Source organism: Felis catus, chromosome D1 (genome assembly GCF_018350175.1).
Source record: "Felis catus isolate Fca126 chromosome D1, F.catus_Fca126_mat1.0, whole genome shotgun sequence".
In the NCBI taxonomy this organism is placed as follows: Eukaryota; Metazoa; Chordata; class Mammalia; order Carnivora; family Felidae; genus Felis; species Felis catus.
Genome location: NC_058377.1, coordinates 58,503,908 through 58,517,783, shown reverse-complemented (window position 1 = coordinate 58,517,783; position 13,876 = coordinate 58,503,908). Strand labels below are relative to the sequence as shown.

The 13,876-nt window shown below is 49.6% G+C and overlaps 1 protein-coding gene across 5 annotated transcripts in view; it reads right to left on the bottom strand.

Annotated features, from left to right (window-relative positions):
• Positions 1-2,109: 2,109 nt before the first annotated feature.
• The window catches only part of FAM168A (family with sequence similarity 168 member A), a 205,460-nt gene continuing 193,693 nt past the window's right edge, over positions 2,110-13,876 (bottom strand). For all 5 annotated transcript variants that reach the window (XM_019811851.3, XM_019811850.3, XM_023239452.2 and 2 more), the window contains 4 exons: positions 12,055-12,197; positions 10,158-10,332; positions 8,724-8,854; positions 2,110-8,011 (listed from right to left, as the gene is read on the bottom strand). In XM_019811851.3, the coding sequence (XP_019667410.1) occupies positions 8,742-8,854; positions 10,158-10,332; positions 12,055-12,197 (431 nt within the window). In that variant the 3' untranslated portion in view covers positions 2,110-8,011; positions 8,724-8,741. The remainder of the gene's footprint in view (positions 8,012-8,723; positions 8,855-10,157; positions 10,333-12,054; positions 12,198-13,876) is intronic.

Here is a 13,876-nt window from a genome sequence, read left to right as displayed (position 1 = left end):
GGAAACAAAGCTTTCCCTGTTCTAGGAGAGAGGAGGGAAAGAGACAGGCTGTACATCAGGAGGAATTTTCTGGAGCACCATGGGTTGCCAAAGTCTAAAACAGTTTGTTCACTGTAGGGGCCTAGTGGACATCATCCGTGCTCCCAAGGAAATGTTCCCTTGGACTACCAGGGTCCACTTGGTGTCCCTATTTGCCAACTCTTAGCTGCATGTCAAGGTTTGGCTTCTCAAACTTGGCTGTCCCCTGAGCCAACCAACCCCACTTCACCCAGGACTTGGATGACACACCAAGATGATGAGAAAGCAAGAGATGGGGTGGGAGTTGGGTCCCTCCTACTCTCCAGCCTCCTTTTCCAGGGGAAGGCTGGACTGGGGACTCTAAACGCCCTCTTGCTGTGGAGACTGAGGCTGGGTCTGGCTTCCCAGGCCAGGTAAGAGATAACCCTCACCTTGGTGCTGGGCCCTGGGGTAATAAGCACAGCTCTTCTCCAGCACTGCCTGCCACCCCCACCCCCACCCCGGCACCCCATTTTCTGCTTGCTGGAAGGTCAAAGTATGACTCTGGCCTAAATTTCTTCACCTGTCCCTAAAAGGATGGGATGCATTGCTGAGGGATCAGGTACGAGTATATCCAATGCCCTTGGCCTTCAGGGCCCCCACCCTCATCTGAAAGTTTTCCTGGCTTGTCCCTCTGAATCTTGGCAGCCCTGGGAGCCAGAGGACAGACTGGGGCGCTGGGCTGAGGGAAGTTCTGAGTCTCACCTTTCCTTAGTCCACCCCTCACCCCAAGGACCAGAATTGTGAGTATGGGGCCCAGATCTCCACCTCCCTGTCTGCTCCTGGTCCTCAGCCCTGCCATTGTGACCTGGAGCTGAGTCCCTGGAAAATCCCTTTCCTGCTCTGGCGAAACTGCTGTGACACAGCCCAACAAAGTCTGTGGCCAGAAGTGCCCTCAGCTCCCACACATGATAAGAGCTTTCCACCGCAAGGGAGGGAGAAGGAGTCTCCTGTGAAGTGAGGACAGGAGGGAAACTGGGGAGCATGCTGCAGAGGCACAGGGCATGGGTTGGTAGCAAGGGCTGGAGAGTTAGGAGGCTATCCTGAAGTCCAATTACAGCTCTAGTGTGAGCCAGGTCAGTGAGCCTCTTGGGGCCTCAGTTTTTTCTCTAGTTGAGGAGGCTGAAATACTTGACAGGCTATAGGAGCATCAGGATTTGGGGGCCAGGCCCTGGGAGGCAATGGTGGCTACAATGACCAGGGAAAGAAGCCTGGGCCTGGACTAGGGCTGTGGCTTTGCCCAGAGGGAGGAGGAGGCAGAGATTTAGGATGGAAAATGGACAGTAGTTGACCGTTTGGGTGGAGACCACATAACCTCCCTCGACTGTCCTTCTGTGACTACAAACCTGTAAGCTCCTTCTTCCCTTGGTTTCCCAACTGACAAACTCTCCCTTTAAGCAAACACAGACACTGCCTCCTCTGGGGTGGGCAGGAGAATGTGGGGCCTGGCCAGATGTGAGCTCCGACTCTGAATCTCACAGCCCTGTGACCTTGGCCAAGGTACTTACCCTCCTTGGCTGCCCTGTCTTGAGGGCAGGGTTAATAAATAGGGCTCGCCTCCCCTCCTGCTGTGAGGATTTTGAGAACTTGCAAACATAAAGCACAGCGCTGGCCACACGGTGAGCCTTGGAAGATGGCAGCCTTCATCATTTATGACCTCTTGGCCGTGTATCACACACCTCAATTAGTCCAGGTGCTGATGGTCACTTCCCAGACCCCTCAACTGAATCCCAAGGAAGCCCTGCTATGCCTGAGGGGAGATGCAGCATAGTGAAAACAAGGTTAGCATCAGCTTGGGGAGCAACCCAGGGGACTCACTGGCCTAAGAGGTGGTGTCTCCCTGCCCCAAGAACCACCAGTCTGGTCACCCCGGACTTTTTTTTTTTTTTTTTGGAAACTTTTTTTTCTTTTAATAGTTATTGAATGTTCTACAGCTTACAGTAAATATCATAGTTACAAATTCTTGGCTTCAATCTTTCAGAGTGATCACTATCTGATCTTCAAAACAAAATGAAACAAAAACCCAAAAGAATCCAAAACAACAAAACAAAACCAGATTTACACTTCATACACACAAGGCGAGGCCACGGGGCTTTCCAATCTTTACACTCCAGGCTGTGTTTTGAAAACACTGATAAGTTCTTTGATCAAACTACTTGGAAGACACCGGTCAAAGGTTTATTATTATTATTTTAAATGCTTTTCTTTTTAAAATGTGAGTTCCAATAAAATTTAAAAATTAGATTCCAACCTGTAGATTAAAATGAATTAAAAAATACAAAATCATATACAATGCTCTCACAGGGATGTTACATGCCACGAGAACAGGTTTCTCTGTCACGTGATATGATATAGGGATGCAATGCCTTTAGTCAGGAGATAGACCCTTGGGCCTTTAAAGGTCATTATAGACAACTCCAAGTTGCTAGAGGCCTGGCCTTACCTCCCCTTGGGGTAAGGAGGAGCTTGAGTCCCACCATAGATCCACACGATCTGGCTGACTTCAGAAGGTGGTCTGTGGGCAATCCCACTCTTTTCCTGACTCACAGGCATGAGGAGGAAGGCTAGAGCCTTGAGATGCTGGTCTTGCTGGGGTCAGGCCCAAAGAGGATTTCACCCATTTGACTCCTATGGGCTGGTACTTATCTGCAAAGCTGTTCTATAGGTTCTCTTCAGGAAGGAGAGTACCCACTCTGCCAGGAGCTGCAATGGGTCCAGGGCCTCACCGCCACAGCATGAATGCCCAGGGACTATGGATGCAGCCGCAGGGAAGCAAGAGCTCTAGTTACCCTTTCTGGTTTTGTGGCAGCCAGTCCCAACTCCTGTGTTCCTCACTTGGCCACTGGGTTGGACTCAACAGCATGCAAGATAGAAAATAACCATTGGAGAAACTGAGGGAACAGGGCCCAAGTCTGGCTCAGGCAAAGTTGGCTATGGAATGTTGAAGCTGGCCTGCCAGGCAGGAATTGTGAAGGCTGGGCCCTGGAACCATGTAATACATAACTTCAGAAACAAGTTTTCTAGGAGAAGGGAACACAGGTAAAGGACAAACCCTGCAGCCAACCTGGCATGCCCATGGAAACTTGATCTCTGAGGCTCAGGAATGGAATTCAATGTTAGCCTGGTTGAGTTTCCTCTGCTGTTGGGCTGGGCCTGGATTCCCCTGGGGCTGTGCCCCTGCACGGAACCTGCCTCCTACCTGCTCACTCCACTGCCTAACCTGCCCCTCTCTGGACTCTGAAGCTTGGCAAGCAGCTGGGGACCGCACACTCTGTAGTGATGTGGTAGAACAGAGGGTGGAAAAACAGGGCTTCCATTTATCTTCACTCAAATGCAACTAAGAAATGCCATGGTGATACCTAAATGATTAATCCAGCCAGAGTGCTATAACCAAGACCACACAAAGACCAAGATCCATGTCCTCTAGGCCTTCCTTCTCTGGCCATGAGGCAGACCCAAGGAATCTGATATGCAGGGCTCCGGGCTTGGCTCAGCCAGGGCCTCACTGGGGCTCTTGGCTAAATCTTGTCTACACAAGGACGCCAGAACTTGGTGACTAAGGGCCTGCCTGCCTTTTATGCTCCATGTGATTCATTTCTCAATGCCACTCAGAACAGAGTAAGCCCCTCCAAAGGAGCATTCCAGCTGAGATTGGTAAACCTCAAACTTGGAACTATACAGTGTCTCTCTTGGTCCTGGTTCTCACCCATAGGAAAAGCAAGCCCAGGGATTGAAGGCATGTGCTTTTGGCCATTCAAGGCTACATCAGGTCCCCTGGGCGTGTCGACTCACTGCGTTTGGACAGTGGGCAGGCCCTCCGGGGTCAGAAAGCAAGGGGTATGCAGGCTTCCCTGGGACACGGGTCTTTCAATGGACAGAAACCTGGGGGCTGCCCTTGAATGTGTCTTCAGCTCTCGGCATCATGACCCCAAAGTGTTATGTTCAGGTTAGGCCTTCTGTTGCCAGTTTTCATCCTCCTGGTGCTGCCAGGGTCCTCGGGGCCCCTCATAAAAAATCTCAATTGGGAAGACTGAGCTCCCCAGGTCTTTTGGAATCTTCCTCTGTTTGGAGCAGACAGGTAGCAGCCCACCCCTTCTTTAATGCCTGCCACTGAGATCCAGCAGGTGCCAGCAGAAAGAGCAGAGGATTTGAAGAGTTCAAATCTCAGCTCTTTGTCTTAACTGTATGACTTTTGGCAAATCTCTTCAGCCATTTTTTTTTTTTTTTTAAAGTAAGCTCTAGGCCCAGCATAGGGCTTGAACTCACAACCGAGATCAAGAGTCACATGCTCTACCAACTGAGCCAGCCACGTGCCCCAAGTCTCCTAAGCCTTTTAAGACTTAAGTTTTTCCATCTATAAAATGAGGATTTGGCAATCAATGAATGTCAAAGCACTTTGTACATTAAAAAAACATGTGGATAGGTTTGTGTGTCCTTGTTCGATATTTAGATAAGGGGATATACACTTTAGGGTCATTGCCAAGAGAGAAGAGCCACAGCAACTGTCCCGTCTCGTGAGGAAAAAAATGTTTTCACAAGTGGCAGAAAAGTTATGTTTCAGGCTCTCACCACTGGGGGGCACTCCAGACTCCAGATTCCTGGGCCCCAGGCTAATGAGGAAAGGGAGTCAGGTACAAGTTGGGGAAGCCAAGAGGGTTGGCTGGTGACTAAAACCACCTGTACCCCTAACCCTGGCCACCAAGCTTGTGGTACTGGGGGCAGGCACTGGAGTGGAGGTGTCTGCATGCTGGTGCCAGCACTGTAGCTCACTATGTCATGTGGGCACACTCCTTGTCCTCTCTGGCTTGCTGGCCTTCCTAACAATGACAGGGCCCTTCCAGCTCTGACCTTCTGTCCAGCTTTACCAATGGGCTACCCAGTATCTTTAGATGCCTCCCAAGAGATGCCTATGATCCCGCCACGAATGTTCATTCTGCCAGAGGCACACTACTACTACCCCTGCTCTCCTGGACTTGTTCCCTTTGCGATGACTCCCCAAGCTTGGCCAGGCTTGTGGATCTCCGTCAAAGCAAGAGGGGGAGGCCAGCAGAACTGGGGCTCCACCATGCACACTGAAAAGAGGGTGCTGGACTTGGGGCTCTTGCAGACCACAGCCTTTCTGCACCCTGTTTTTGCCTTGGGGCCTGTCTTTGATGTGGAATTACATACTGGGGCAAAGAAAGGGTGCAGAGCAGATGCTTTAGTCCTCAAGCCTGTATGTGCAGTCAGACTGGAGGGAAAGCAGACAAACTGGGATTCAAGTGGCTCTGCCACTTATGAGCAAATCACTTTGCTTTCCTAAGTCTCAGTTTCCTCATGGATCAAATAGGAGGAATAATCTATTTCACAGGGTTAAGCCACATGATGGATGTGAAATTGCTTTGTGAACTGTGAGGTACTAGATGTTAGTTTTTACTTACTGGCATAGAAAGAACAAAAGCAACAGGGCCATTCCTAGGTCTCCCCCTTTTTACTTCCTCTCTGTGGTTCTACCCAGCCCACCTAGAGGTAGCAGGGTACATGGAAACCTATTAGGATACTAGCTAGCATTCTGCTCACCTTGGCAAGCTCCCTTTTCTTCTACAATCAGTTTGCTCATTTGTTAGATGGGTGTAATAACTCTAACCCCGTCTCTCTCTCTCTCAGGGCCAGTAAATTAAAGGCTGTGAAGTGCTCTGAAATCTATGAAGCACCTGACAAATGCAAAGGTCTCCTATTATTATCATTAGTATTATTTTGGCATTTTCCACACACATATGACATAATCTAGAACAACCTTCACCCACCCTTACAAAACCAGAGAGCAGGAGGAGGTATCTGCAAAAAATGGATTAACACTGGGAAACTTTGTTGTTTTAAAATGAAACCCCATCAGCACTCTAGAACAGACCATTTAGAACAGCTAGGTTTCTCCTTATTGGTCCTGCAGTTCCCTGGAAAGCCAAGAAGGTGGGTCCCCTAACTCCTGGCTCTGGGTTGGATGCTGATGGGCTTTGCCCTCCTGGGAATGCCAGACAACCTCTGAGGTCCTTCTGGCTCAAGAGTTTCCTGATTTCTTCCTCCTTTAAGGGAGACATGGGAGGTAGGGGTAAGGGTATGTCCAAGTGCATGTGAATTTAAAATGAAAAGAGTTGTTTAAAAGTCCCAAATGTTATCAATGATCCCATTTTGTACAGTAAAATGTTCCTGCACCCCCACCCCCACAGGAGCTGCTGGCTCAGCCAAAAGCTGGGTGCAGGGGACAATGCTGGGCAACCTGGGCTCCTGGCTGACACTAGCCTGGACTCCTGACTTGGGGGTTCCTCTTCTCCCATGCCTCCTGGGCCTCATCCTTGTCCCCTTCTCTTTTCAGGAGGAGGGGCTTTTGTCCTAAAAGCATAGATCCTCCTTTTCAGCCAGCCCGCTTTCTCCTTCTCCTAGGGCTGGAGTCAGGTATAGAACGAAAGTTCTAGATGTCTTCACAGAATTTCCAAATGCTATTTCTTCATTTGCAATTTCTGTTCCTGCCATTTGCCCCCATGTGACCTCTGCCCAGTCTTTAACCCCGCTTTGGAATTGATGGAGAAAAAGAGCAGAAACAAGAGCCCAGAGACTGTTCCAGAGTTCACCGGGTGTGAGTGCTGCTGACTTAATTTCTACAAAACCAAGCCAATCCATCCCTAGTTAAATTTTTGTGGATAACATGCCCCTAGGTAGGAAGCCTGCATTTAATGCTAATTTACTGCAAGATCTAGGGAAGTTCTTTCATCTTCTCTGAGCCTCAGCTTCCTCATCTATCAAACAGGGGAATGGATGAGATGATTGCTAAGGTCCCGTCAGTTCCATGAGTCTATGAAATGTTTATTGCTATTGCTTTTCCTTCACTATCCTGACCTTCAGAGCTGCCAGCACCCACCTGGAATGTGGTTCCTTCACTTTGGCCGTGAATGGCACAAGATAACCAAGAGCCCCACGGACAGGCTGGTGAGCCCTGGCACTGGGAAGGGCAGAGGGAAGGGAGAGAAATGCCATAGGTTCCCACTCTAATCAGGAGGAAGCATCTCATCAGAGTGGGTCCCTGTGGGCTCAAGGGCCAAGGTCTGGATTACATAGGGCATCTGGCCTTCCAAGGCTTTGGGAGGCTGGGATACCATCACCCTGCAGCTGCTTGGCAGGACTGAGGTCAAAATTACATTTTGAGGAAGTGCCAGGTCAGTTAACAACACTGTGCAAATCAGAAGGTCCAGGCCCAGACAATTTGGCGAGAGACCTTACAAATCAAAGCCAGCAGGCAAGCACCTCTCTCCCCTCTTCCTTCCCCCAGTGCCCTCCCTCCCCCCACCCTCCCTCAAGTTCTCCCAAAGAAAGAATCTGGTTTCCCCCGGTTCTCACCTGGGGTATTAAGCTGCTATGAACACTCCTACCTAATTCAGGTGGTCCTGTTCTCGGTCTGTTGCGATGGTTCTCAGAAGACATTTCCTTTGTGTCAGGACATAGTAACGTCCTAAACTAATCTTGTTCCGGAAAAATAAAGAACAATCTCCCAGAGATGTAACCTGCTCAACAGCTTTGAGTTCCTACCCTAGACCCAAGGGCCACAAGTGTTACGCTCTTCAAAGGAAATCACACCTTCAGCTGAACCATTGCAATAAACCCTGCTCTCTGCCACTAAACTAGGATCCCCGGGGACTGGATGCTTGGGGAAGGAGAGAAGAGCAGAGAGGATGTGCTTGGTCAGGAGGAGGGGACAGAGCTGGAAGGGTAGCTGCTAAGAAGGAGACATTGGGGAGAGGCAGGAGATTAGAAAAAGCAGCTTTTACAAAAACCAAAAATAAAAACCAAAACCGTTAAAGATGCATAAAGTGACCCTTGCACTTCCGTTGTCTCTTCTTGCAAATAGAGGTGGTGCTGCTAGGGAACTGCTCCAGCACCTGTGTAAGACTTGAGTAGTTGCATACAATGTGTGACTCCAGATCTGAGGAAGGAAGAGGAGAGCCATTAGTGACCAGGATATTCCTGTCAGGCCATTTCAGGAAGCCACTGGATCCCCTCCCCTCACTGTGGGAGCCCTAAATGGAGCCCTCTGTGCCTCCCTAGTGGAGCTGCCTGCTTCCTGTCCAGTGCCGAGAGCTCCTGGAGGACGTGGAGGGTAGGGGAGATCAGGAGGTAGGGCAGAGGTATTAAAAGTTGATGTCCCTCAGGAGCAGTCGAGGGCAGTAACGAAGCTGGTGGGTGGGGGGGATGTTGGCCCAAGGTCTCCAGCTGCCCCCCTCCCCCACTATCATCACCAACATCTGATTAAGGTAAGATTGCATCTGAAGAATGAGGACCAGAGTTAAAGGAAGTCTAGAGACTAGGTAAAGAGCACAGAATTTAGCACTAGAGGGCTGGAGTTCAAGTTCCAGCTTAATTCTTACTGGTTCAGTGATGTTGAACTATGCATTTATCAGTAAAACAGAACTAATAATCCTCATTTCACAGAGCTGCTCTAAGGATTATGAGATAACATACGTAAAGTATCTAGAACATATGGAAAGTGACAGCTATCACTAAGGGTAATATTACTGAACTCAGAGCAGGAAAGCAACTGGTAACTGTCACTGGCCCCTACCAACACCTGTGCTTTGCTAGGGGCGGTTCTGGTATTTGGTCATCCTCCTACCTCTCCCAGCCCAGGCCCCACTCACTTGGATGGGCTGCAGGCTTTACCAGTGCGGGGGCACATAGCTGTACGCAGGGGTCCCTTGGGCCCTGTATGTTGGCATGGACACAGGGTGTGCCCCAATCGCGGTGTGCTGGGGTGCAGTCAGCAGGGTACCTGAGCATCCAGAGAGAAGAGTAAACCCAGTGAGGCTGTCCCAGGGTGCTGGGATGAAGAGGATGAAGCCATGGTCTTTCACACAACTGCTCCCCAACCTGGGCCCCCCACCTGCTCATGAACTTCCTGCCCCTCCCACCTTGCCAGGCTTCATCTCGTTAGGGAAAATTTTGCTGATACGCCAAGACAGAGTCAATCACTCATCTTCAGTGGCCTCCTTCTACTCTTCTTTGTATGCTTTTTGTAATGTACCGAGTGGGAATTGTTGGTTTATATGGTTGTATTTCTCATGGGCCCTGCTGTTCCTAAAGGCAGGGCTCTGGTCTGATCTATCAGTAACTGGTCCCCAGGACCAGAACGAAGGCTGGCACCAAGCAGATATTCGATAGCTTGCTAACCTGATTTAGGGAATGAGGCCTCAACAACCCCTTACATTAGGGGGCCACATAAAATCCCAATTCTCACCCCCTGCCCACTAGACCCCTTGTACTCTCTTCCCTCAAATGATTCTTTAAAAGTTGGGTCTCTAAAAGTTATCCACAACCCTCTTGTCATCTCACGCTCTTCTTTTGAATGTCCGCGCATCCAGAGACTTCCCTAAACTTACTCTCCCGGTGTCGTCTCCATCCCTATCTTCAGGGTTCCTGAAGGGCAGGGCTCTGATGTGATTTCTGGAGTAAGCCAGAAATGGAAAAGGGTTCCCTCATGCCTTACAATTAATTATTGGACAGGGGCTTAAGCTTCTGCCTGCTCAATAACATTAGCCCCGTGCACTCCCTTCTAGAACCCTGCTGCTACCAGAGTATTAGTGCCATCATCTTTCCTCTAAATGACAGCCTCCCCACCGACCTACCTGTTTCCAGCCTCTCCTACATAACTGTGCCTCCACCCTGCAGCCGAGAACGTTTAAACCAAAACCATCTCTCCTCTGCTTGAACTCCTTTGCTAGCTCCCCACTTTACTTTGCTGACTACTCCAGCTGCTCTTCCAACTCCATGCCCCTTTTTTCTAAGGGCCTTGGACCATTTCCATTCTGTGAACATGTTATGTTCATGTTCTTTCCACCTGGACTGCCCTCCCTCCCCTCTTCCATCTCTCTGGTTAGCTTCTGTTCACCCTTTAAGGTCTAGCTCAGTATGTCCTCCTCGGTGAAATCTTTCTCATCCCTATGGACAAGATTCCCAGAAACCCCCAGAACAGAATTTCTCATGCTATGGGACACTCGATTCCATGACTGTGTTATCCAGTCTGTCATGAGTTTCTGGAGAAGGGGGATGGACACTGACATAGATGCTGCCCTCACCTGCTGACATTGCCATGGTGGTGCCGGCCACCATGCCCATGGCCACACCATTGGTCCGGGGGGCAGCAACAGGCGCTGGGTAGATGGCGGAGGGAATGCTGTTGGGCTGGACAACCGTGGTGTGGTGGATGACGTGGGGCTGGGCAGCATACACCGGCTGTGTGTAGTAGGCTCCCTGAGAGAAAAGAGGCCGAGGTCACACAAGCTTTTGGAGATGTGGGGTAGGACATGGGGAGGAGGAAAAGGGAGGGGGAGCCTGTTCCTCCCAGACCCTATGGGATAGGGCCAGATAAGCATGGACCTAGAGATACAAGGTCTGGGCCCCAGTTGGGACTCTGTGTCTGTCTTACTACATGACTCTGGACTGTGCAGTAACGGGCTCAGCTTTTCGTTATGAATTACGAAAAATAAGGCTCCAACCCTGTCCTCCTTTGCTCCTAGGGTTGCTATGTGATCTAATAGGTAACAGCCCGAATTCTGACATTTTAAAATGGTTGGATCTTACTGCAGTGTGCTTCTATGAGCTGCCTAAAATGTAAAGGCAGCGACCACAGTCAGTGAGTGAGGATATGGATGGGGCTGGTGAATCCAGACCACTGTGTGCATCCACATGAGGAATTACCAGCGGGGCGATCACACTGGTGCGAGTACTGCCGTTTTACCTACTGGGGACTGTCACAAATGCAGAGCATTTCCCCAGATGTCTCTTACTATTTCTCTTTAGGCAAAGAGATGAGGATGGAGACAGTTGTCTTAGGTGACTTCCCACTGCCTAGATCACATGGCTGCTTCCTGCTGCCACAGCCCACAGGCCTGGTGACCTTTGTGGGGAGTAGACACAGCCCCCTGGGTCATCTTACTCCAGAGCTTTCCCAATGCCTCTACTAACTAATGACAGGAGCCTCAGAATATGGGTTTATAATCCCAGAGGTCTGAAAACATAGTGCAAAGCAGCCTACCACAAACCAGAAAAACAATCTCCAGCCCACTGTTCTATCTTTTAAAAGTTTTGCATTCTATTGAACAATGTAGCTGTTCTTTAAATCAAAAAGTGTTCTCCTCACTACTTAAAAACCTCATGTAGAACTGTCACCCCAGAAAAAATGTGCCATGTGGTATGCTGGAGCCTCATATAGTCCCTGTCATAGCCATCCCCTCAGAGTACACACATTCTCTCTAGCTGAAAGAGCCCAGATGGGGACACTAAGGCACTCAGAGAAATAACTTACTGATGGTCACACAGGGAACTGGTGACAGAGCCTGAGAACTTATCTCCTCCCTGTTCAGCTCACAGACTTTATCAAGGAAGGGTAGGTGTGGAGGTTAGGGAGAGAAGCCCAAGACACATGGGGTCTCATCCTGACTCAACCAACAACTCCCTGTGTGACCTTGGACAACTCACTCTCCTCTGGGTCTCAGCTTCCCCACTTGTATAAAAAGGAATTGAGTGGGGTGCTTGGGTGGCTCAGTCAGTTAAACGTCCAACTCTTGATTTCAGCTCAGGTCATAGTCTCATGGTGGTAAGACTGAGCCCTGTATTGAGCTCCACACTGGGCGTGGAGACTACTTAAAATTCTCTTTCCCTCTCCCCCTCATTCTCTCTCTCCAGAAAAAAAAAAAAAAGAAGGAATTGAGCGAGATGATTTCCAGGGGCCCCTACTCCTTTGACATTCTGGGCGCTATTCATCTCAATGGCTTCATGCATCACCCCTGAGGGGCTGAGGTGGGGTGAGGGAGTGTGTAGACTACAGGGCTACCGTTTCTATGATATAATAGTGACAAGTGGCCAGAGCCACGAACTTGCCTTCCCTCTCTTCCTCACCCACCCCCAACCCTCCTAGGCTGGTCACTCCTTTACCTGCAGAAGTGGTGGGCCCAGAATTCCACGTGCACCTACCTGGGCATACAGATTCTGCTGGGGGTAGGCACTTCTGATTGGATACATGGCCGTCTGATAGGGGTTGGGTGATGGGGAGTAGGGGGGTGGAGCAGTATTACTCTGGGTCGGTGGGACCTTGTACGGTGTCCCTGCAGTATATCCTGTACCAAGGCAATAAGAGAGACTTCCAGTTAGTGGACAGAACATTGTCAGAAGGTAGCAGGTCCCAGTCACGACTCCCCAGACAAGGATGGGCTGATTCCAGGCTGGAAACACAGATGAGAACAGTGAACAGGGCTCCACCCAGAGAGCCTTGGCCCCAGAGGCAGCTCCCTCAGTCCTGGTGCACGGGGCACACAAGTGATTCTGGCATCTTGTATTTTTCTGGGTCTCAGGGGTATGACATATAAAATAAGAGGCTGGAACCAGATGATCTCCTAAGGGACCCTTGCAGCTCAGACAGTTTGGGATTCTGTCTACATGCTGTGGGACAGGCACGTACACACAGACAGGAGACCCTCTGCCCACTTGCCCTTTATTGCACTCTGTCTTCCTGCTTTTCTGTCCCCTCACTCAGCAGCCCAGGTGTCTTCTGCTGCTGTTTCTCTTTTGTTTTCCCCCTTATTCTTTTTCTCTCCTTGTGTCTCTCTTTTTGGAATTCTCTCTCCCACATTCCCCTTCTTCCCTGAGAGGGTTAAGGTGAAAAGCCCACAGAAAACACCATTCAGAGCCAGCCTTTCCCCCCACTCCTGGGGCTTGGAGGGAACCACCTCTGCCTCAAGTCAGGGGTCATGAAAGTTCACATCAACCTGAAACCTAGGCCCCAGGGAGCTCACAATCAGCGACTCGATTAAACTGTGCTACCTTTGACTGCTCTGGAAAATAGAGTCAGATCCTATGTCCACAGGAAAAAGCTGAGACATAAATCACCCAGGAACCAGACTGTGTACTCACAGAACACAAAATGAAATGATTCTATGGAAACCAAGTGATCATCAAGTGACCCCTAACTCTCTTACTCTATACAACGGACTCAGAAAGGGCAAGTGTTTTTACAAACTGCTCCTTCTTTCTAAGTTGAAGGGACAGTGCCAGAAGACCTTGGCTTTGGATCTCCAATGGGGTGTTGCTGATACTTCTTCCCTGGGTTTCCCATCCAGGCTCAGTCTGGTTGGTACATCACTGACCTTCTCCTGTCTCAAAGTAAGGTCTTTCACCTACAAGATGCTCACCAAGGACTGTCAGCAACGTGGTGCTGATTCTGCAAGAAGGGACTGGGGGGCAGAGCAGAGAGGGGTGCTTTATTGGAAGAAAACAGACCAACGCTTCAGTTCAGGCTTTTTTTTTTTTCCAATTTGGTGTGCCTATTATCAAGTGTCTGGGCTTTAGTTTCCTATTTTGTTAAATCAGAAGGCTAAGAATGAAGATCTCCTCCTGAACTAAAATCCCATTTTTCTAAAGATCCTAGGTCTCTTTTACCCTATCTCCAAGTAAAAGCAAGCTGCTGTAAGGTCACAAATCTGTCTCCATCCACAGCACTGGCCTGGCGTCCCCCCCCCCCCCCCCCCACCTCCCGGACCCTGATGAAGTACTCAGTAGGATACGAACGCTGCTATTTGGTCACCACAAAAGACACCACCGAAAGGCATCCTTGTCCTCTTCCCTGGAATCATGTCATTTACTTTTCCATCTGCAGATCCATAGTTTATTCCACGAGAAACTGGTTTTGTGGTCAAATACATTTGGGAAATAAGTAGCAATGAAGATGGAGTGGAAAGAATACATTCAGGAGAAGGTAGCATTGTGAAAAAAGAGAAACTAGACATGGAGGTGCGAATCA